This window comes from Lithobates pipiens, unplaced genomic scaffold (genome assembly GCF_037356315.1).
Source record: "Lithobates pipiens isolate NorthernLeopardFrog02 unplaced genomic scaffold, aLitPip1_a1.2 Scaffold_28, whole genome shotgun sequence".
NCBI classification, from domain to species: Eukaryota; Metazoa; Chordata; class Amphibia; order Anura; family Ranidae; genus Lithobates; species Lithobates pipiens.
The window spans coordinates 30,150,824-30,175,971 of record NW_027507789.1 but is presented as its reverse complement, the minus strand read 5'-3'; the positions used below and the strand labels follow the sequence as shown (position 1 = coordinate 30,175,971).

The 25,148-nt window shown below is 44.5% G+C and overlaps 1 protein-coding gene across 2 annotated transcripts in view; it reads left to right on the top strand.

Annotated features, from left to right (window-relative positions):
* The window catches only part of LOC143935266 (rho GTPase-activating protein 39-like), a 151,616-nt gene that overhangs the window by 44,007 nt on the left and 82,461 nt on the right, over window positions 1–25,148 (top strand). For both annotated transcript variants that reach the window (XM_077458998.1, XM_077458997.1), the window contains exon 2: window positions 6,304–6,735. In XM_077458998.1, coding sequence (XP_077315124.1) covers window positions 6,304–6,735 — 432 coding nt within the window. The remainder of the gene's footprint in view (window positions 1–6,303; window positions 6,736–25,148) is intronic.

Sequence of the window (25,148 nt, the reverse complement as noted above, 5' to 3'; positions counted from 1 at the left end):
CCTGAAAGCTGCCTTTTAACAAGGGGTCTCCCCAGATACCAGCTACCCCTATATGAATGAGTATTGGGTACAAGTGCCATAAATAAACGGTGGACAGGTTTTTCACAATTCCTTAATTTAAAAAATAAATAAAAAATTTCCCCCCCGATGTAGATCCACCACCACCCCCTGTCAATGAAGGCTGACTACCTACTGCAGGCTCTGCTGTTTGACAGTTCTTATATAGGTAAGGGGCTGCCACAGAGTCACCTGGTGACTTCACCTGGCGGCACTGCCCCCTTTTGTACAGGGCTTAACTCTTGGTGGCTGAATTTTTTTTTATATAGTCCTGAAAGCGCGCACTGCAACTGTGCCACAGGTAATATATGGAGATAAAAAGATAAAATTTAGGATAAATAGGAGGTCCTCCTTATTTTTTTTTATTTTTTTTGGCAGAAGTCTTCTAAAGTATCTTCTTCCATGATCCTTTATGTAGTTATTTTTGCGATTAAAATTTAATTCTACTTGAAGGGTCCCTTCACACCTTTGTGTGCATTGTGATACATGTTGTTTAGGCAGCCCATTTTCATGTAAATGGGCTTTCAATGCAAGAAAAAAACACACCCTGTACTGTTTTTATTTATTTTAATATTTTTTGACAGTGCATTTTACCATGCATTACCACAAATTCCAACGTACATGTTTAGCAGTTTTTTTTTTGTTTTTTGGTTTTTTAATCGACTAAGCTACAAACTGGAATTTGTGCCACATTTATTATCACCTTTTATTGATTTCATATTTTTTTTTTTTTTTTTTTTTTTTTTATTGGCAACAAAAATACCAGGCTACATATGATGGTTATCTCACTGTTGGGAGTATCTACTGCTACATATCACTGCTATATCCCTGTGTGACATGGGCGAAAATGGTATAAAATTGGCACAATTCTATGATTTTCTTATTTTACCCTGGCATATGACATAACTTATGAAGAGTTCCTCTCTGGAGAGGCTTTTTCTGTAGACCCTGAGTGAAGTCTAGCTAATGGTTAACTTGAGGGTAAACTCGGCCTTTGGAGTGCAATATGAGCACAGTTGGGGCAGGTGGGACAGACCATGCTGGGAGTTCAAGGTGCAGCGGGCAAAATTAACAGCAGCAACTGTTTACTTTTAACAAGCCCATCTAGGAAAACAATGTAAAAGGCTTGCTGCACTGACACCGCTCTGCTTGCCACAACCGCCGCCAGCGTCCTGTTTCCAAAACAAACTATAGTGGTATGTAATGGCAAAATAGCAAATAAAATTGTCTGGGTCTTTAAAATAACAAAATAACATGACCCCATTCTAATTTCAGGAAGAAAAGTTCAGCCTGTGTGTGTAAAAAACGCTTCTTGTTTACTGGTGACCACATATATTTGCCAGTGGCATAACGCATTTAAAAGAGAAGTATGGGATTGTTTATTTTTTTTAAATCGTACTTCTCTAGCTGGATGCTTGCATCTGTCCCCAGCTGGCTCTAACACTGAGAACTGACTGATCAATCACTTTCGATTGCTCAGTTCTCACAGCTCCGTGAGCAGAGAGCTGGTGACTGTCAGTGGCTGGCTCTCTGCTCTGACCCCCCCCCCCCCATGCTCACTGTGGAGGTTGGACTGTGGAGGGGGCAGGAGCTGCTGAGAGGCTAAGCTTGATGCCGGTGTTTCATCACATCTAGCGACCCATCACATTTGGCTACCCGCTGGACTGCGCATGCGCAACGCCGCCATATGCGTTCCAACACTGTTGTAAGACCACTTTGCCACAGGGTCGCCCGCCACACTTTGAGCCCGGCCTCGCTTTGCTTGGCATAATTATAATCTAACTCTATGTCCACTTGAATGGTGGGGCTCGAACCTGGGTGTGGCCACAATTCTGTGCAAGCGCAGATCGCCACAGTGTTGGAACGCATTTGATGGCGTCACGCGTGCGCAGCCCAGCGCGTAGCCAAATGTGATGGGTCGTCATATGTGAAGAAACACAGGCATGTGAGCAAATCCCGACCATATGGTCGAGGTCTTTCCCCAGCCTGAACAGTCTCTGTAACGTCAGCTGAAAACAGCGGGCTTCAGACTTACTCTTTGCTGAAAACGGGTCACAGGAGTGCAAAATGAACTGCACTCCTGTGATAAACGGGAGGAGTACAGGCAAATGAGCTTTGGCTGTACTTCTCCTTTTAACACATGTCTAGGCAAAAAAGCACCCCCCCCCCCCCCCCCCCCCATGTACAATTCTGTATATATGTTACCTCTTTAAATGCTAAATATGGAAAAATACCTACTGATTTGCACAAACTAAGGGGCCACTACATTCCTGTTTAAGCTGACAAGTGTCTGCTGAACTAAAATTCCAAGCTGCCATCACCAGAATACGAACACCTCCCGGTGTTTTCATCTCCATAACCGAAATCCCAACTCCTGGTAACTAAACAATTATCCCTTGCAGTGGGTCTGCATGCACACTGCGAGAGTTAATTGCTTGTTTAGGTCTAGGGTAGTGATGGCGAACCTTGACACCCCAGATGTTTTGTAACTACATTTCCTATGATGCTCAACTACACTGCAGAATGCATGAGCATCATGGGAAATTTAGTTAGCAAACCTTGGCACCACCAGATATTTTGTATCACTGGTCTAGGGGAACAATAAGAGTTAAAGTACATAAGGATTTTACTTCTATACTCTTCCCCGCTGCTAGGCTGGTCTCTCCAGTGTCTTCTCCTCCACGTTCCAGGGGTCTAAGATCCTGACAGCCTCAAGACCAAAGCAAGGTCCACAGCCCTGAAATGGAAGTGTTTCCTCCGAGGGATAGCCTAACACTGAAGGGTAGTGGAGTGCCACCTGCCAGGGCACAGCTTCACTACAAGGGATCATTGTAAATTTTCCTAGAGTTGGGATTTAAAGGAAAAGACTTCTATAGCCAAAACTGGTCTGGGCAAATCCCAACACTACTTGGCATTTCAGTGCAGTGGAGACCCTGTGCTGTCAAGAAGTTGGGTGCTCACTGGATTTCTGTACTTGCAGCATTTCCACAAAACATAGGTAGATTTGTATTTGGAGAGAGAAACTGATTTTTTTTGTTTTTTTTAGACATGTACTTTAAGAAATTGTATGGTTTGAGGGAAGCTAAAGGATATTTCCTTCTCTGGTCTGGTCTACAAGCTCAGATGTGGCCACGATCCTTTTGTACTTTCTGACCGTGTTTTGACATGGTGAAATTGCTTACATTTACTGTTAATCCTGTGAAGTGCTTTATACCACCAGTTTCTTAGCCTGAACACATTTTTAGTGACCTCACCAGTAGCTTATGAGCTTAGGTGAAACCTATTATTTTCAGACAGGCACACATCCTCATATCCTTAACCTTGTGTTGTACTACATAAAGCAATGAATTAACCATCCAAATATGAACGTATTGGCTTCTGGACTTGCACTGTCTACTAGCAAAACTTTGAGGACCTTGAGCCTTCCATATATAGAACTAGAGGTTTGTAAATGAAATAGTGTAAGTCAATGGCCAAGTGTTCTCCAATATGTCGTTTACGCTGGTGCGGATTGGTGATCATCCCGTTGTCTAGTCTAGAATTTCTCAACCTTTTTTCCTCCAGAAGAACCCATTCAAAAAGTTTCAGGTCTTGAGGAATCATTACTAAAACGAATTAATCAGGAATCTGTGTGGGAAAAATACCCCTTGATTGGTGGAAAGTGTTTAGAATACCACCTTTTTAGCCTAGGTTCACACTGAGTGCGGGAATGAAATTGTGCGAATTTAGTTGAACTCGCACGATTTCATTTCCACATCAGTCCCGATTTTGGGGATGATTTAATAGACATCTGTGCAAGGGTTTCTGCCCAGATGTCATTGGAAATCGCACCCCGAAATCACCAAAAGTAGTACAATAACTACTTTTGGAAATCAGTATGGCGTCGCACCAATTAGGACGGTGCCATTGCCGCTGATTTTTGACATGTCAAATTGCATGCCAAATCGCACCTATGTGAACTAGGGCTTACAGTGGTATTTAGAAAGCCATTCTTACAGATAGATGGATAAAAAGGTAATTGGTGTCATGCTCTAGCCTTAAAATTATACAGGCACCATCAGATGGAAAGTCAATCGGCCACAGCTCAAGGATCTCCTTGACAGTTGTGGAGGAATACTAGGGTTCCGAAAAACCCTAGTTGAGAATGGCTGCTCTAGACAAAGAAGCCGCTTTTTTAAAATGTATTTAAAATTTTATGTTTTAGCATTGCCATTGAACAATAGGGAAATATGGTAGCGTGCTACTAGACAGGAAAGAGAACCTAATGTAGGTTTCGGATTTTAGGCATTGAAAATATTTGAAGTCGTCTTGCCATGTTAAAGCACCTCATATGGAGTGTGGTTTTACTCTTGATTTATGAGATCCCATAGATTTGGACCACACTTTACAGAGGTGTCTTGAAGTGGTATTGTGGTTTCACATAAATTTGCTACCACAAGCTGTTTTTATTCTGCTGTTTATTGCCCCAACTGCATTTTTCCTTTCCTGTGTGAGACTGGGCAGCTGATTTTTATTTTTTATTTGATTTTTTGGTTTGCTACATTCAAATATTGCAAAATCCTGGCAGGAAAATACATTTTGCTGGTTTTCTGCAGAAAAAAAATAAGAGACAAAACAAGTGACCACAAAAGATATTCTGTTTAAAAAAAAAACAAAATGTGATTACCACTTAAGCAGTGATCAGTTTTGGGTAAGGCAATTGATGAAGATGGACCTTTATTTATTTATTTTTTTCCTAAAGCATTTTCTCTTCTTTCTTTCTTGTTTTTTTTTTTTTTTTCTCTAATCAAGGCACCCCTTATGAATTTGCACAAAATGTTGAGGCACCCCATTCTGAAATGTTAAAAAACCTAATAGTTGTCCAAAACGCAGCAACGATCACACACGTAGGACCCTCAACATTAGAGGTGATTTATTCTGCCAAAGCCGACGCACACCTTTTGCACACTGCTACCGACTAGCATTGCCATGTTTCTCATCCTCATTCAGCTAATGACCAGTGCTGACAGGCAGGGGAGGGGCAAACGAGGATGCCAGACTTCCTCCTCATCAACCGATGACACCAGTGGTTTTTAGGACGCCGGTGGCTGGAAGGCTGTAATAGTGTTCAGTGGAAACCTGTGGTTTTGTCTAACTAAAAAGCATGCTTGATGTGCCCGATAGCTTGTATACAATTTGTTTTTTTAGGCATTTTGCCAAGCCACCCCTGAAGGGCACCCCAGGGTTGTTCTAAGCAGCTTATGTCAACAGGGGAGTAGGCAATCATGTAGGATCTCATTGGTCAATGTTTGACTTCACAGTACAATGTACTGATAGGAATGCCAGCACTACACTTGTATATCCTTTTTCGAAGAATTACTGCATCAAAAGCTCTTGTGTTTGGATTTTTTTTTTTTTTTTTTATTGAAAACATCTCATAAAAGAGAATTATTTTACAGCATGTTGCTGGAATTTTGTATGTGGATGTACAAAGTGCTGTTGATTACTTTTATCTTGGACTACTGTTGGGAGCGTGTACAGAGCTTCTTCTAGGGTTGTTTGGTTTCAATTACCTTACAGCTGTTTAGGTAGGCATGCTGGGTAGGACTCAATAAAAGGACATTCTCCAATTATGCCACAACTGTTGAAGAATCTTTGTGCACTCCCTATCAGTAAGTGAATGAGGGATTGGGGGTAGTAGGCTTCCCATAATTGGCAAATGGAAATGAACTCTCAAGGAGTCCATTGCTACTGAAATGGTTGACCAAATGGATCCGCAATTTCTGTTGAGCAAATGCTCACTAATGTCGGTTCCAAATATTCTGCTCAACGGATATGGCGCTACGCAGTGTCTACATCAAACCTTCCCACCAGCTTTCTCCCTGCTACAGGTGTTGGTCCCTTAAGGAACACATCCTATTTTGTCCATCCACAGCAATACAAAGGCCTATCAACCACATCTCAAAGTGAAGTGCGGGGAATGCACCGAGATCCCCCGGCACTGACAACCTTGGGGAAAGTCCTGAAGATTTTACTTTGAGACGTATCTGATTAACACTGTTCTGAGTAGCCATAAATTCCAGTTTGGATGACTTAAGCTTGTTTAAAAAAAGGGAGCAGTTAATTGTGGTGATTATATTTTTTCAGATTTCTGACCACAAATAAATTACAAATTCCTTCTTCCATCTTGAAGTATCTTTGAAGTTCAGTTGTATAATATTAAACAAGAATGAACATCCAGCTGACCGTCTTTCATTTTTCTTGCAGCTCAGATTGGGTGGAGATCATCGAGCCGCGCTCTCGTGAGCGTATGTATGTGAACTTAAACACTGGAGAATGTGGTTGGGAGCCTCCCCTAGATGTCCAAGTCCGCCAGTGCGATGAGAACCAGTGGTGGGAGCTGTATGACCAGCAGAGCAGCCGCTTCTACTATTACAATGCCCTGAGTAACCAGACGGTTTGGCATCGCCCTCCTCAGTGTGACATCGTACCCCTGGCTAAATTACAAGCCATGAAGCGCACGTCCCAGCCCAGCCTTGCGTTTCGTCCCAATCACGAGCGGATGTCTCATAGGGGCAGCACAAGTAGTGAGGGAGCCAACGTTCCCGTTGAGGTCTTCATGCTCCAAGACCCGGAATATGGGAAGGATGGAAGTAAGAGAAGAGGAGACAGTATGGACAGCAGAAAGGATTCTGGAAGGTGAGCCATTCTACAGTTTTACTAAGTTTGTGGTCTGCATACAATAACAGCCTGTTGGTGGCCAGTTTTTTTTTAAAGATTTTGGATAGTCTTGGGAAAGATTAATAATTGTGTTTAAAGTGATTATAAAGGATTTTATTTTTTATTTTTTTAAATAATGTCATACTTGCCAGCTCTGAGCAGCACTGATCCTCCTCTTCCCGGGTTCCCCGCCAGCGCTCTTTGCTCCCCCCCCCCCCCCCCCCCCCCACTGAGCGCCCTTGCTATAGGGGCACTCATGTGGGCTTGATTCCAAGCAGCACCCTGTGTTCATTATGCTGACAGCAGCAGGTGCCAATGGCTCTTGCTGCTGCTGCTTCAAATTCCAGTGAGTTGAGAGAGAGCGTGTAGAGTTGCTGCCCTCGGGCACATTGCTGGATCAGGTTTTTGGGCTCTGGTATAAGCCTATGGCGGGGGGGGGTTAAGCTGCACACAGGTTTTTTACCTTGGATGAATTAAGGTAGTAAAAACTTCCTGTTACCTAGGCTGTTATGTTTTTATATAAAAAACAAACAAAAACATGTCATGCTTACCTGCTCTGTGCAGTGGTCTTGTACAGAGCAGCCCTGACCTTTCTCTTCTCTCCTATGGTCGCGCTCCTGGCCCCTCCCTCCTCCTGTTCTATGGGGGCACCCGAGCAAGTTCGCTCTTCTGCCGCTGCTCTGTCTGTCCGTTCACACACACAGCGCCGCTCTGCCCTGCACCCACCCTCTCCTCATTGGATCACTGGCTGCTTCCGCTGCTGTCTCAGCCAATGTGGAGGGAGAGACCTGGGAGAGACTCCGCTCTCTTGCATCTTGTTGGATCAATATGGGATTCAGGTAAGTATTGGGGGGGGCTGAACACAGGTTTTGTCTTGGGGGTTTTTTTTTGGGGGGGGGGGGGGGGTTAGCCCGTGGCGTGTGAAATGCACCCAAAAACTCCGGTGCCAAAAAAAATGCACACACACAAAGAGGTGACACAAAACATGCAACGGTTGTTACACTAGTCCTCCAAGGACCTTACCCTGATCCCCCGGGGCGTTAGGCTCCAGAGGGGGTCTGAGGTACTTCACTTGGGTCCATCTGGCCGAAACCAGATGGGACTACCTTTCTCTGGAAGGTCTGCCGAAACAGACCTAGCCAACTACTCAGTGGGGCATCCCCATCGGGCGACCCCATGAGAGAGGGTGAACTAAGCTAAAAGGCCATGTCCACCCCATCACAAGACTTTCAAGGTAGGCCCGAGGACCCATACCCTACTCATCACACCGTGACAAAACGTGTACACACCAAACAAAAAGATTACAAAAAAGTGACAAACAAGGGGTTAAATAAATAGAAAGTGGGGGAGAGGCAAGTGGGAGAAGTTTAAGGCCGCGTACACACGGGCGGACTGTTCGCCCAACTTTGTCCGCTGAACAGTGTTTCAGCGGACAGTCCGCTCGTGTGTGGGCTTCAGCGGACAGTTTCAGCGGACAGTCTGACGAACAAAGTTTTTCGGAATTTCCGTAAGACAGTCCGCTGAAACTTGGTTTCAGCGGACAGTCCGCTCGTGTGTAGGCTTGTTCGACAAACTAAGTTTCGCGCATGCTCAGAAAGGATTTACACGGCGAAGGTTGCATTGCAGTGTTTGTCGGATTGTTTGACGAACAAAGTTGGGCGCCCGTGTGTACTCGGCCTTAGTGACCGTTGTGCAATACAATGGCCGGCTCTTTGGCCAGGAATAAAAAAAATTCCTCTGGTCTTAGCCAAAAGGCTTGAAAATTTAACACAGGTATGCATTGAATGCACAAAGGTAAAAAAATAAATAAAAATAAAATAAACCTTGAGCCTTTACAACCACTTAAGTGGTGTTTTTTTATTTTTATTTTTTTTTTATTTTTTTTTATTGCTCTGTGGCCCTGTTTTGGAGATTTCACCTCCATTAAGCTGGCCATACGCTTGTAGATTTTTGAACAAACCTTCTTACAAAAATGTTCAGTTACTGACTTGACAAATGCCACTCCAAAAGTACTTCAAAATTGAATTTGCTTTTAACAATCGATTTTTTGGAATAAATGTAATTTCCTAAACAAAAAGCACACCCGCTATTAAAAATTAGTTTTAGTTCATCTTGCTCCTTTGAATTTTTTTGTCGCTATGGCCATACATGAAATTGACCACCTTAATGATTTGGCAATAGAATGAACATTATGGTTTTAGTTGGCATCCCCACTGGAGAGATTTCTTATCAATTCCTGTCTCAACCAGGCGGAATAGGACATTTTCTCATTGGAGCCACAGATTGCAAAAAACAAAAGTAGTTCTATCCCTTCCCATTCTGCCCACAATTTAAAAAGGAAGTTTTGGCTGAATTAGGATTAAAAGGAAAGCATCACACCACTGCAGCAACAATTGCAGAACCACATGATTGGGTCATATTCCTTTTAACGAATTTCAGAGATCCCCTGGAACTTGTGACATCATTTGGGAAAGTCCTGAAGCTTTTACTTTAATACTGTTCCAAAATGTGAAATAACAAAATAATGGCGAAGTCCCATCTGTGATGCAGTGATGCACTTTGTTTTTTATTATTGCCTTGTATTGGGTTAGACAAATGACAATAGGGCAATACTCTCAGCCACTTTATTAGATACACCTTGTTAGTACCGGGTTGGATTACATTTTTGCCTTCAGAACTGCTTAAAAGTGATTTTGTAAAGTTTTTTTTTTTTCTCTAAAAGTAAGAAACATGTTATACTAACCTGCTCTACTGCAGTGGTTTTGCACTGGGCAGCCCAGATCCTCCTCTTCTCGGGTTCCTCTTCGGCTCTCCTGGCCTCTCCGTCCTGTCGAGTGCCCCCACAGCAAGCAGCTTGCTATAGGGGCAAACCAAGCCGACTCACAGCTCCCTGGTTCGGCCCCACCCTCTTTCTCTCCTGATTGGCTAACTGATTTTGACAGCAGTGAGAGGCAATAGTGCTGCTGCTGTGTCTTAGCCAATCAGGAGGGAGAGTGCCAGTTGGCAGAGAAACTCATGGATATCACTGGATAGGGATGGCGCTCAGGTAAGTATTGGGGGTGGGGGAGGGGTGGCTGCTACACACAGAAGGGTTTTTATCTTCATGCGTAGAATTTTATGCATTAAGATAAAAAACCTTCTGACTTGACAATCGCTTTAATTCTTCATGGCATAGATTCAACAAGGTGTTGGAAACAACCCTCAGATTTTGGTCCATAGTGACATGATAGCATCACACAGTTAATACAGTCTTGTTGACTGCACATCCATGATGCAAATCTCCCGTTCCATCACATCCCACCCAAAGGTGCTCTATTGGTTGAGATCTGGTGACACTGTATTCCATTGGATTACAGTGACTTCATTGTCCAGTGGTGAGATGATTTGAGCTTTGTGACATGGAGCATTATCCTGCTGGATGGAGGCATCAGCAGATGGGGACACTGTAGTCATAAAGGGATGGACATGGTCACCAACAATACTCAGGTAGGGTGTGGTGTTTAAATGATGCTCAATTGGTACTAAGGGGTCCAAAGTGTGCCAAGAAAATATTCCCCCCCCACACCATTACACCATCACCACCAGCCTGAATCGCTGCTGCAAGGCAGGAGGGATCCATGCTTTCATGGTTATGCCAAATTCTGACCCGACCATCTGAATGTTGTAGCTGAAATCGAGACTCATCAGACCAGGCAACGTTTTTCCAAACTTCTATTGTCCAATTTTGGTTAGCCTGTAGCCTCAGTTTCCTGTTCGTAGCTGACAGGAGTGGCGCCCCTTGTGGTCTTCTGTTGCTGGAACCCATCTGTTTCAAAGTGATGCGTTCAGAGATGGTATTCTGCATACCTTGGTTGTAACGAGTGCTTATTGAAGTTTCTGCTGCCTTTCTATCAATTCCAACCAGTCTGCCCATTCTCCTCTGACATCAACAAGGTATTTTCATCCACACAACTGCCGCTCACTGTATATTTTCTCTTTTTCGTTTTTACTCTCTGTAAACCCTAGAGATGGTTGTGCGTGAAAATCCCGGTAGATGAGCAGTTTTTGAAATACTCGGACCGTCGTGTCTGGCACCAACAACCATGCCACATTCAAAGTCACTTAAAGTGGTTGTAAACCTAGTTGCACCACTTGTACCTACAGGTGAGCCTATAAGAAGGCTTACCTGTAGGTTAAACCTGCACAGTTTAGGCGATGATATACCATATATGCTTGCGCTGACGTCAGCGCATGTGCGGTGAAGAAATGGCCCTCCGTGCCGTGACTGACGGCTCCCGTGCTAATGCGCTGGAGTGATGTCATGTGACTGGCCAGTCACAGAGCTGGAGTCCGCGGCCCCAGAAGGAAGAGGGGGGAAGATTGATGCGGAGACAACGCGTGCTTAGTTTCCAAGTGCCACATAATGGGCTAGTATGCGATGCATATTAGCCCATTATGCTTTTTACTTTGCAGGGGGGAAAAAAGAGGAAGTAAAACCCATCAGGGTTTACTTCCCTTTTTAAATGCCCTTTTTCCTCCCCATTCTGATGCTCGGTTTGAACTTCAAGTCCTCTTCACCACGTCTAGATGCCTAAATGCATTGAGTTGCTGCCATCTCATTGGCTGATTAGCAATTTGTGTTACCATGCAATGGAACAGGTGTACCTAATAGTGGTTTGTGCGTGTAGATGACCCCTGTTGTAATAAGAAACAAAGTGCTTGGTTCAAATGGAAATACTAAGGCCCCTTTCACACTGCCGGTGTTTTTTAGGCACTACAGCGCTGAAAAAAGCGGCTCCATTAACTCCAGTGTGAAAGCCTGAGGGCTTTCACACTGGAGTGGTGCGCTGGCAGGGCGTCAGAAAAAGTCCTGCCAGCAGCTTCTTTGGAGCGGTGAATTCACCGTGAACTCACCGCTCCTCCACCGCTGCTCCCCATTGAAATCAATGGGGTAGTGCTTCGATACCGTTGGCAGCTCTGGTGGCGTTTTGCGGGTGGATTTAACCCCTTTTTGGCAGCCGAATAGTGCCGCTAAAATGACCAGGGCGGCTCAGTATGAAGGGGGTCTAAGGCCCCTTTGACACAGGGCCGGGAGTGGCGTCGGTGTTAAAGTGGCGCTATTTTTAGCAGCGCTATACCGTCAGATTTGCGACACTATTCGACCACTAGCGGGGTGGTTTCACCCCCTGCTAGCGGCCGAAAAAGGGTTAAAACCAGTGCAAAGCGCCTTTGGAGCGGTGCGCTATGCTGGCGGTATTAGGGTTGCCACCTTTTCTTCAAGTCAAACCCGAACACTTTAGCGCGCACAGCAATTTATAATTTTTTTTTTTTTGTATAAATGATGCATATATTTTGCTATTAAATAACATTTCTAATCATATGAAGTTAATAAGAGTCCCCCCTTACATCAGAGTCCACAGAGTTCCCGTTACATCTGAAATCACAGAGTCTCCTTTCACTGTAAGGGGGAACTCTGCAGATTCTGATGTAAGGGAGAACTCTGGGGCCTCTAACATAAGGGATGCTCTGGGAACCCTGATTTAAGGGAGAATACTGAGAATTCTGATGTACGGAGAAGACTCTGATGTAAGGGGAAACACTGTGGCTTCTGGTGTAAAGGGGAAATATGATGTAAGGGGTGCTCTGAGAACCCTTTGCCTTTAGTGTACTTAGTCAGAGGCAGGAAAAAAGAAGGGGGAGACTTCAGACAGGGATGGATGGTGAGCTCACTCACCCCTTGGCAGTCAGGTCCACTCATCCAGATGTATCTGAGGCTGCTGGACTTCAAATTTCCAAACCCCACTTTCCTTTTCTGAGGCACAGCGCTGGGGATTGGAGTGTGGACAGACACATAGGGGTAGCGGTGTTTGGGGGGGGGGGGTTGTTAGTGCTGGCTTTGGGCAGTGTGAAAGTATACAGCAGACACTCTCAGCTCAGACAACTGCAGCCAGCAACCCTGCTGGGAAGTCACAGTCCAGTCTAAATAATGTGTCCGGGTTTCAGGTAGTCTGAAACCCGGACGCACATTTCCAAACCCGAACTGTCCGGGTGAATCCTGGACAGGTGGCAACCCTAGGCGGTATAGCCACGCTGCCCCATTGATTTCAGTGGGCAGGAGTGGTGTATACACTGCTCCAAACATGCTGCTAGCAGGACTTTTTTTACCGTCCTGCTAGCCCACCGCTCCAGTGAGTAAGCCCTCGGGGCTTTTACATTGGAGACCCAGCAGCGGCTGTTTCAGGTCGGTTTGCCAGCGCTATTTTTAGGGCAATAGTGCCTTGCAAAACGACCCAGTGTGAAAGGATTCTAAAAGTCAGAGTTCTGATGAACTAAAAGAACTTTTTTTTTTTTTTTTTTTATTAAGCCTTTGCCTAGGCAAAAATTAAAGAAATAATTATGGCCTCGCCAGTGTTGAACTTGTTAATTTAGATATCTAACGTGAGGGTGGCCATTGGTTTGATTCCTAAGCAGCTGCTCAAAAACAGATTTCATTATATAATCAGGACTTCAGAAAGGAGATAAACAGCTGAATCATTGCACGAAGCCGGGACACATTTGTACCTTTTTAGTAGATTAAAGCATGCGTTTTGCTCTGATTTCATACCGTTTTCCCTTTTTAATAACATGGATGAGGCATTACCTGGCTCTTCCTTTGATGTATTGGAAGGATCCCTTCCCAGCCCACCCCTGTCGCTGGTGCCAGCAATCACAAGCACACGCTGGGACTCGTCCTTCAAGACTTGGCAAACAGAGCTCAGAAAATAGTTCCCAGTAGATTGGCATATGGGATGTGATAATGACACCTTTTATGGCTAGCAGATGTTTGATGCTTTCCCAGCTGCAATCCAGCCTGTACTCCGCTGGCAGAGCGCTGCCTCTGATCCCCATTAAACTGGGGCAGTCTATTTTTATTTCTATAATATTTTCTTTTTTTTTTACTGAGACCCGAATCCTCATGTCAGCTGCTAAAATTTGCCTTCCTGGCCTAACGTAAAATGGAAAGTATGCTTTCAATTCGTGCAGATTTCGAGGTTTTTGCCATGTTTACCATAATGCAAATTTTAAAGGGGAAGTAAACCCCCGATGGGTTTTACTTCCTCTTTTGCTCCCCGCAAAGGCCTACAAATTAAAAGCATAATGGGCTAGTATGCATAACATACTAGCCCATTATATGACACCTGCAAACAAAGCCCGTGCTGTCCCCTGTGCAGGCCGCGTCAATCTTGGCTCCTCTTCCTTCCGGGGCCCACGGACTCCGGCTCTGTGACTGGTCACTCCCGTGCATGCGCATGGGAGCCGTCAATCGTGGCACATGCCGGGAGAAGAAATGGCACAGGGGTCTGTTTCTTCACAGCACATGTGCAGATGATGATAATGGCGCTCTACAAGTAAAATGTCTCCTAAACGGCGCACGTTTAGGAGATATTTCCACTACCTATAGGTAAGCTTTATTCTAGGCTTACCTATCAGTAAATGTCACACAAAAGGGTTTACAACCACTTTAAAGTATAATTTCTCTAGTGTTTCTGAGCGTCTCCGAGTGTCTCCAGCCCCCCGTACCAGTGGCCACATGCGATACTGCATCATTATTATTTATTATTATTACACAGGTTTTATATAGCGCCAACAGTTTGCGCATCGCGTTTACAACATGAGCATAGACCAGCAGTGGCTGTGGAATGGATTATGAGTTTCCATTATTTTCTATGGGGAAACTCGCTTTGGTATATGAGTGCTTTGGATTACAAGCATTCTTCTGGAACGGATTATGCCCGTAATCCAAGGTACTACTCAGTGTTGCCAACCGCCCGTATTTTTACGGGCAGCCAGTAAAAACAAGGCACTTTCTCCCTGTCCATGTCTGTGATAGGACAAACCTGCCCGTAAAAAATATCTGTAATCGGATCGGCTTTGAAGTGCGCATGCGCAGTTCCGTCGAGCTGCCCGACTCCCAAGCTGAGCCGATCCTGTATTCCGCCCGGGCCCAGGGGGTAGATTTGACAGCTGCGTGTCATGCTGCTGGCGGTGATGCGAGTGATGTCACGGCGCATCCCGCCAGGCACGCCAGCCTTTAAAAATACAGTAGCTGAGCAGGTGGAATGGAGGAGTCTTGCCGGCGTTGGTCTGCCCAGATGATTCAGGAAAAGAAAAGAAAAGCCAAGCAAAGCTCAGCTCAGCCCTGCAGCTGCCCAGGCATCCACAGAACAACCGGACCAGCTCAGGGCAAGCCTGCATTCTCAGACTTCCTTGCTTTAAGGTAATAAAGGAGGTGATGGGGGCAGGAGGAGCTTGTGGCAGGAGCTGGTAGGGGCAGGAGGTGGCAGGAGCTGGTGATGGTGGTGGGGGCAGGAAGTGGCAGGAGGAGCTGGCGGTGACAGGAGCAGGTGATGGTGGTGGGGTCAGGAGGTGACAGGAGGAGCTGGCGGTGACAGGAACTGATTATGGTCGAGGTGGCAGGAGCTGGCGGTGACAGGAACTGGTTATGGTCGAGGTGGCAGGAGCTGGCGGTGACAGGATTTGCTTGCGGTTACAGGAGCTGGTTATGGTGGTGGGGGCAGAAGGTGGCAGGAGCTGGCATTGACAGGAGCTGGTGGGGGCAGGAGGAGCTTGTGGCAGGAGCTGGTGGGGGCAGGAGGAGCTTGTGGCAGGAGCTGGTGGGGGCAGGAGGAGCTTGTGGCAGGAGCTGGTGGGGGCAGGAGGAGCTTGTGGCAGGAGCTGGTGGGGGCAGGAGGAGCTTGTGGCAGGAGCTGGTGGGGGCAGGAGGAGCTGGCGGTTACAGGAGTAGCTTGTGGCAGGAGCTGCTGATGATGATGGCAGGAGCTGGTGGGGGCAGGTGGTGGCAGGAGGAGCTGGTGATGGTGGCAGGAACTGGTGGGGGCAGGAGGAGCTTGTGGCAGAAGGACCTGATGGTGGCAGACTGGCAGTATAAGCTTGTGGCAGGTGCTGGTGATGGTGGTAGGAGTTGGAGGGGGCTGGGGGTGGTAGGAGCTGGTTGGGGCAGGAGGTGACTGTTGGGGCAGGAGGTGACAGGAGGAGCTGGTAGTGGCTGGTGGTGGCAGAAGGAGGTGGTAATGGTGGTAGGAGGTGCACTGGTGAACAAAATCTGATGGACTAATTTTATATTGAAAATAACAGAATTTTTTATTTTTTTTATTTTTTACCTTTAATACTGTATCTACCTTAAATTGCATTGCTATTCAGATAGTGTACTTGTCTGTAGCCTAAATACTGAAATTTGCACTTAAAACTGTAATTTTGTAACTTTTGTAAAATGCCAGTTAAAATTTGGCTTTGCCAGTAAATTTTGGGTGTCGTACCAGTAAATTTCAGTCTGGTAGGTTGGCAACACTGGTACTACTGTACTTTAATCGCTTGATCTTCAGAAATCAAACCCCCCCCCATGACCAGGCCATTATTTTTTCTTTAACTGATAATTGCCGGCCATACAAAACACTACCCAAATACATTTTTTATTATTTATTTATATATTTTTAGAGCTTTCTTATGGTGGTATTTGATCACCACTGCATTTATTTTTTTGGGCTATGAACAAAAAAAAAAAATTTGAGGGAAAAAAAAAAATATTTTTTTTACTTTCTGCTATAAATCCATTAAAATAATTGAAAAAAATCAAATTTATTCTTCAATATATATTCTGCTATATATTTTTGGTAAAAAAAAAAAAAATCCCAATAAGCATATATTGATTGGTTAGAGCAAAAGTTATAGCGTCTACAAACTATGGTGTGTATATGCGTATATATATATTTCAGTATAATTTTTATGCTAGTAATGGTGGCAATCAGCGTCTTATAGCAGGACTGCAATATAGCGGCGGACAAATCGGACCCCACCCCCAAAAAATTTCAGTTCGTCTTTTATTTTCAAGTTTGTCAAGCCCAGGTGGTGCGGACAAGGTCATCCACAGCTCTAATTTCAGCCTCATGGTCTGAAATTCAAGCCGTGTATGGCCAGCATAAAACGATCTGTGTTGTTTTTAGTAATTTAAGAAAAATCGAAATGGTTATCTAGAATGATAGAATAAGTAGGTAATTCCCAAGCTGGATGGATTGATCTTCAGTGAGTAGACATGCAGGAAGAAGTGAAGGGTGTGAACAGCTCCTCTTCCTGTTCTGCAGCCTGGTATGTGGCGGCCTTCTTTTCACGCTTGTATATGCACACTGGCAGCTTCTTTCCCTTGCACACCCATATATCAGGGTTGGCAGAGGCACAGAAAACTGCCTGAACAGAGCAGCTGTTGCTGGATTCCGTGCAGTCAGCAGATCAAGGCGTGTGCATGGCTCTCCCTGCGTACAATAGATTCTTTCATAAACTGACTATAAAGTCCATCCAGAGGGAGAGGACAGACATCTGCACTATTGTCTGCTCTACTAAGGAAACCTCAAGATGTTTCTCGGATGCCATCACTAGCCATTTGCACAGTCTACAGTAGCTTTAAAGAGAACCTGTTATCAGGCTGTTCATTTCAATGCCAATCTTCCCATAAGAACATATGTGCAATTATTTTAGTTAAAGTGGAGGGCCACCCTGAAAAAAAAAATACATTAAAAATGAGAAAAAAATGTAAAAATTTTTTTTTTATCTTACCAGAAATGCCTGTTGCTAGGCACATAATCCAAATCTGCCTCTTCCTCATCCGCGGAGATCTTCTCTCCTCGTCGCGTTGTCTTCTGGGTAATGGGTCGCGCTGTGTTCTGGGAACTGTGTGTCCCAGAACACAGCGCGTCCCATTCACAAAGCGCTGCGCGACTCACGCATGCGCAGTAGGAAACGGGCAGTGAAGCCGCAAGGCTCCACTGCCTGTTTCCCTTAGAAAGAATGGCGGCGCCGGGACCCGAGAGCCGAGGGGCGGGTCGGCCTCGGGCGGTCGACATCGTGGGCGCCCTGGACAGGTAAGTGGGCTTATTAAGTCAGCAGCTGCAGTGTTTGCAGCTGCTGACTTTTAATTTTTTTTATTTTTTTTTTTTTTTAAACGGCCCTCCTCTTTAACGTTTGTTATATATATTGGAAAGGCCTCCTTGTGCAGACATCCAAAAGCCCCTAGACTGCTGCTGGGGGTCACCATCTTGGATGTGATGTTGGTGTTTCCTCAGATTAGTCGACCCGTCAGAATTTGTAACAGAAGTGATGTTCCGTTCGCAGACATCCCAACCTGCAAAAACTAATTTCAGGGAGGTGACGCTTTGCACCATCACCAACCCCCCTCAATTAAATGCAGCCTTACCAGTGCCCATGAAATGCAGCCCAATCGCACAGCTGCTGGGGCTGGGTTGCGGGCCTGGGGCTTGGGGTCTGGCTGCTGGAGCTGGGCTGCCTGGAGCCGGGGTCTGGCTGCTGGAGCTGGGCTGCCTGGAGCCGGGGTCTGGCTGCTGGAGCTGGGCTGCCTGGAGCCGGGGTCTGGCTGCTGGAGCTGGGCTGCCTGGAGCCACAGTCTGGCTACTGGAGCTGGGCTGCTGGGGCCATGGGCCTGGCTGCTGGAGCTGGAGCTGGGCTGCTGGGACCACGGGTCTGGCTGCTGGAGCTGGGCTGCTGGGGCCACGGGTCTGGGTCCTGGGGTCTGACTGCTGGAGCTGGGCTGCTGGGGCGAAATTCGGAATTTGACTTTATAAACTCCGTTTGCTGTTAAAAATAAATGTGAAATGCAAGACTCCGGTGGGTGTAGCAAGATGTCGGCGTGCCGCCTTCTGACTGTATACTTACTGTGGATGAGTGCGGGGTGTAGCAAGATGGCGGCGACGGAATGTCGTTTTGCGTTATAAATTGATGGGTTCTAACTGTATGGCTGAACTCTCATTGCACAGACATCGCATGTGATCGGCACAGTGATGCGGGTGCGAATCACATGTGATGACTGTGTTCACTATAGTGTGATCCCAGACTAAAGCAGGAACATCTAAATGTAGGTAAAAGTGATCTGGGAGGCGTTAAAGTTGATTGTACATAGCAGATAACGCTTGTGTTTAGAAAAGCTTAACTGAGGAGTCCCAGTATGTATGAGGCCTTCGATGTATTTGGTGCACCATGACCTTATTGACCCATATAAGCCTGACCTGAGTACCATGTCACCACTGTTAGTGTACTCTTCTCAGCATGAAGAAAGCTTTCTTGTCTAAGGACAGAAATAGAATTGGTTGGTGTCCTAGCAGGGGCGTGCAGCAGGTGCTGTTAGTAATTCAGTACGGAGAGCGAGAGATGAATCAGAAGTGGCAGCTGTTATTTTTTTGGTGAAGATGCCATGTTGGACTTGTCTGCAATCTGCATTATGTGCTTGTGGGATTGAAGGACCATATGTTTGTGTAGGGAATGGAAATGAAATGACCGCTCATGTGACTAATAGCATTTTCGTCACTTGAGTCTAAGTTCTGCGTTGTTTTCAGGAAGTTCTGCTTTTTATATTTTTGGAAGTCACTGGTTAGACCATGTAACATGTGATTAATCGCCTAAGGGGAACTTTACCAAAAATTCAAAGCTTTATCTCTCCCGGGCACAACGTCTCTGGAAGAAGAGCCTCATCTGATGATTTTGGCCTAAAAACATGCACCCAAGTTGACACAAAGGGGTTTGAATAGCTATTAAAGGTAACCATCCTCACCTGTGATCTCTTTGCTTGTGATTTAGTGTGTGTGTGTGTATAAAAGGTCAGAGTGTTGGACTCCTGACAGACCCTTGCATCTTCCATCCAGTGTTGCACTGATGTTTCTGGATTTTGAGTCGTGGGGAAAGCAAAAGAATTGTTAAAGGATCTGCAGGAAAAGGTAGTTCAACTGTATAATACAGGAAAGGGATATAAAAAGATATCCAAGGAATTGAGAATGCCAATCAGCAGTGTTCAGACTCTAATCAAGAAGTGGAAAATGAGGGGTTCTGTTGAAACCAAACCACGGTCAGGTAGACCAACTAGAAATTTAGCAACAACTGCCAGGAAAATTGTTCAGGATGCAAAGAAAAACCCACAAATAATTTCAGGTGAAAACAGGACTCTCTGGAAACCTGTGATGTGGTTGTTTCAAGGAGGTACTTAAAGAAATATGCATGGTGAAGTCGCCAGAAGAAAGCCAATACTACGCAAATGCCACAAAGTATCCCGCTTACAATACGCCAAACAGCACAGAGCCTCAGACCTTCTGGCACACAGTCATTTGAAGTCAAGGCCTATGATGAAAGGTACACCATTCCTATTGTGAAACACAGAGATGGAGCGCTGATGTTTTGGGGATGTGTGACCTACAAAGGCACAGGAAATTTGGTCAAAATTGATGAATGATAAATGCAGTATGTTATCAAAAAATACTAAAGGAACATTTGCATTCATCAGCCAGAAAGCCGCACATGAAACATACTTGGACATTTCAACATGACGATGATCCAAAACACAAGACCAAGTCGACCTGTCATTGGTTAAAGCAGAATAAAGTGAAGGTTCTGGAGTGACCATCAGTCTTCTGACCTCAATATCATTGAGCCACTCTGGGGAGATCTCAAACGTGCGTTTTCACGCAAGACAGCCCAAGAATTTACAGGAACTGGAGTTTTTTTGCCAAGAGGAATGGGCAGCTTTACCATCTGAGAAGATAGTCTCATCGAAAAAATACCACAAAAGACTTCAAGCTGTCATTGATGTTAAAGGGGGCAATACACGGTATTAAGAACTGGGGTATATAAACTTTTGATCAGGGTCATTTGGGTAGTTTCTTTTGCCATTATTATGATTTAAGTTGATTGATGATAATTGGCTTCGGCCAAACACTAACCATGAGTGAAAGGAAAAGTTTTTGTGTTATTCATATTCTCTGAAAAATGGCCAAGAAATCATAAATTCTGCCAGGATATGTAAACTTTTGAGCTCAACTGTTTATGTAGTGTATGTATATATATATATTATAGTGTATGTATGTGTATATATTATATAGTGTATGTGTATATATAATTAAAATGGGGTGTGGTTTGGCTTGCTTGAGCCGCCAAAAAATTATTTTTGTGTATGTATATGTGTGTATATGTGTGTATGTGTGTATGTGTGTATGTGTGTATGTGTGTGTGTGTATATATATATACATATACACACACACACACACCTGTAAAACTCAAAAATACATTTTTGGCGGCTCACGCAAACCACACATGGAGCACTATGACTATGTGTGACCTCAGAATGATGTGTCATGCATTCAAAAAAGTGTGACTGTCATTGAGAATGTAAACCAACTCTGTGTATAAGGTCTAAATCTGGCTCTGCTGGTATCTAACTTTAAGGTTTTCTCTCGTTGTTGAGAATAGAGCTGCCTCTAAATAATTCTTGCTTCCTCTTGGATTGGACAAATTGACTCCTGAATTCCATAGTGTCTGTCCACCCCTTTGTGTATATTGTTATAATGTGAGTTAGGCGCCAGTGCCATTTTTATTATCTACAGCCTTGGAGCCCTATTGGCTACTATTCAGATCCGCTGCATGTGACCTCCTCTGTCCCGCAGTTCATGATGTTCTAAGACAGGTATGTTGAATAACCCGTCACAATCAAACTTGGGCAGGAATCTGCAGCTTCTGTCTTTTAATTATGATAATTGTTCCAAATTACTTTTGAAGCTTTTACATTTCTTCATTATTTAGTTTTTATGATGTGTAAGGAATATGTGGCAAATGCTGCATGTTTGTCTTCCCTTCATTTTTACATACGTTTTCGCCAGTTCTGTACATTTTGTAGTTTACATGTGCTGGTCACATGACTTCCAGGGTAAATACGCTGTGGTTTTGGGAGAGCTGTTTTTAGTGTTCTGACATAATCGCCTCTTAGATTTCAAAGTAGAACTCCAGGCAAATATTAAATGTGATTTAGTAATTTTATAAGTTCAACAAAATCATTTTGTGTTTAAAACACTGCTAGTATACCTGGCCAAAATCCAGCACCTGCTTTGAGCTAATGCTTCGTCTCATGATATTTGGGATGCTCCGTTTTAATAGGATTCCACGAGAAGGCTGAGTGATGGCACCCTTGCCTAGGCAAACAGGTCCACGGCTAGCTTGTTAGGGTTTTTTTTCTTCCCCCCCCCCTTTATTTTTATTTTTATTTTTTTGTCTTTTTGAAGGACCTTGCTAGTTAAGGTGGCCATACACAACTCCACAACTCCATTTTTACGTTGTTGAAATGCAAGCTGGGGGGTGGCCTGTCCAGCATCACCCAACTAGACAAACTTTAATTAAAAAAAGTAGCCAGGTGAAGAAAATTTGTAAGCTTAACTGCTTCTGAATGCATCCTATCAGATGTAGGTATTGTGACTGGCTGAATACTATAGCTGTAAGCTTATAGATATTGACTCTTAAAACGTGTACTACTTAAAACAGAACTGTAAAAGTAGAGAGGAAAGGAGGTGAGGGAAAAGGAATACTTGTATAAAGGGGAGCGTCACAAAGATCACAAGGGGTTTGTCTTGTTGACAATTGGATTCGTTTATTCCTCATTGATCTAATAGACGGCATTCAAAATCAGGTGGCATGTAATTCGAAAATCGACAGATCCCAGATTTGGTGAAAAGAACGCGTAGAGAGAGATTTTCAAAAACTGGTGCAGCTAGGCCTAGTAACCAATCGGCTTCTAACTTCAGCTTGTTCTGTTTGAAAGGTATTGTAAAGTCAGTTTTTTTTTTTTTTTTTTTTTTTTTTTATCTTAATGCATTAAGATAAAAGGCTTTCTGTGTGCAGCGGCCCCCCCTAACACCTGAGGTCCCCCTCTGTCCAGGAGTTTCTCAGCCATCTGATTCTCCCTCCTGATTGGCTGAGACAAAGCAGCAGCACTATTGGCTCCCGCTGCTGTCAACCAAAGTCGGCTAGCCAATCAAGAGAGGGGAGGGCCTGGGTCAGGGCTCCGTATCTGAATCGACAGAGGGAGCTGTGACTCGGCTCGGGTGCCCCCATAGCAAGCTGCTTGCTGTGGTGGCATTCAACAGACGGAAGGGGCCAGGATCACAGAAGAGGGACCTGAGAAGAGGAGGATCCAAGCTGCTCTGTGCAAATCCACTGTAAATCACTTTAGAATCATGTTAAGCTTTGACAACTAAACCTAGAAGCTGGTTAATATGACCTAAAGGACATTTTTGCCCATGAGACTTTAATGAGTTGTGGCAAATGTTAACGGTATTCCTAAAAAAATAATACAAGATTTATTCAGTATTAAAATTAGTCGGACGTACAAGACACTACATGTTCCCTAGTGAGACGGACAGAATATACATGTGTTGGTATCCATTAGTTGCATATTGTCAAACCATGAAATCAGACCGGGACAGAAGTACAGTTAAATCACACCTGTTTAATAATAAAAGTAAAAAGAACAAACGTAGTCAAATCATAGCCAAAGTTCAGCAAGCGGAACGTATAGTCAGCTAAGCCAGAAGTCGGGGATCAATGTAGTGGAACAGCAAGCAGGATCTGGAGCCAGAAGCAATGTCGGCAAAGCAAGTCTTTAAACAGGAGCACAGGAGATGGTCTCTGTGATGTTGACCAAGGTGAAGGCAGAGATCCTCTGAGCTGGACGGCTTAAGTAGGCATTACTGACGAGCAGAATATCCTCAATAGCTGAGTAACTATGGAGAGATAGGAGCTGGAAAGTAGCTGATAGCTGAGCAGCCAGCTCTGGGAATATATATATACAAACCCACTCTATTTTGTGTACCTATGGCAGTCTTGACATGTTTCGTTGAGCAGCGCCCTTTAGTGTATAGAGCACTGATGGCGAACCTTGGCACCCCAGATGTTTTGGAACTACATTTCCCATGATGCTCCACTACACTGCAGGGTGCATGAGCATCATGGGAAATGTAGTTCCAAAACATCTCGGGTGCCAAGGTTCGCCATCACTGGTATAGAGTGTGAGAGTAAATCCAGTGTGGACTCTGTCCGGCAGCTGGAAGAGGAGCAGACCCGGGGCCAAGGTGCACAAAACAAGCCAGAAGAACAACACTTTAACAGACCATTCCAAAGGAAACCAAGTGTGTGTGTGTGTGTGTGTGTGTGTGTGACCCATCCAATGGAAAAGAGTACTATGTACAGCTTCATCAAATTTTGTGTGCACCAGTTTTAGTGTCATAGTGTCAGTAAGCTATCAACACTATTTAAGTGGAGAAAATCCATGGAGGAACCTTTTTAGATACCTACATAGAAATCTGAGCATGTAAAGCTAGCCTTAGGATGGAGGGGCTTGACGTAAACTTACTGTTGGGACCAGGAAAAAAGGAATTTCTGTAATTGGAGTTTAAGAAGCTTTATATTTTTTTGCCATAGTTGCCCCACTGAAGAACTTTACCTTTAGCAGAATATCTAGGCGGCCATTGCTAAGCTCTGATGGTGAAAATGCTAGTTCTATGGCTTGCGCTCATACTTTGTGCTAAAAAGTGTCCCTTGACCATCTCAGTCAGGAGGTATGCAGCAACTTAACTGGGAGCCATTTCAGAGTCCCGAGTCTAGGATGTTAGGCCACTTGACCTGCAGCAGGGCTGTATTTTTGGTGCTGATGTAAGCATCTACATCAAAAAAGTCGTCCACTTTCATTGAAATCCCTGATGATATCCTTTAACCAGTGTGGTCATGGCAAATGTAGGAAATGTCCATAAACAAAGAAAGGTGCTACTACCCTAAGTTAATATAACTCCTCCTGAGCTGTCAGGTGCAGGATGTGCAGTTATTCAGCTGCCAATGTGATTAATGGATAAAGGACAATCCACAACTCCATACATGCTCTTTAAATCAGTCCAAATTTATTGCATCTCCATAAAGCTAAAAGTACAGCAGAGGTAGATACATTTTCCTGAAACGCATCTACCTCTGCTGTACTTTTATCTTTATGGAGATACAATAAATATGGATTGATTTAAAGAGCATGTATGGTATTGTGGATTGTCCTTTATCCAATTATAGGAAATGTGGGACTGGGAAAAATAGCCCAGCGGAAAGGGTTTATTTACTGCATGGGTGCTCAACCTGTAGCTCTCCAGCTGTTGTGACACTTCAAGTCCCATCGTTCTTCTGCCCTTGGGAGCCATGCTTGTATCTGACAGCCTTGCAATACCTCATGGTACTTGTAGTTCAGCAACAGCTGGTGGGCCACAGGTTGAGCACCCATGACTTGCTGCCTCTCGCCTTCCTTCCTCTGACCTGGCTAATCCATATACGTCACTAATCTGTCTAATCTCTATTGTGTTTAGAAAAATACCATTTATTCATATAATGTCATTTCATGTAACTTCAAATTTCAAATTAAATGTAGTTTTGTTTGGGGGGGTTCTGCTAAAAGGTAGAGCTCGGCTGATGTGTGTGTGTGTGTGTGTGAACCTTTTTGTTTGTTTTTCTTGTGTTCAGGAAATGATCTTGTGTGGTAGTTTACAAACACAGTAAGCCACATC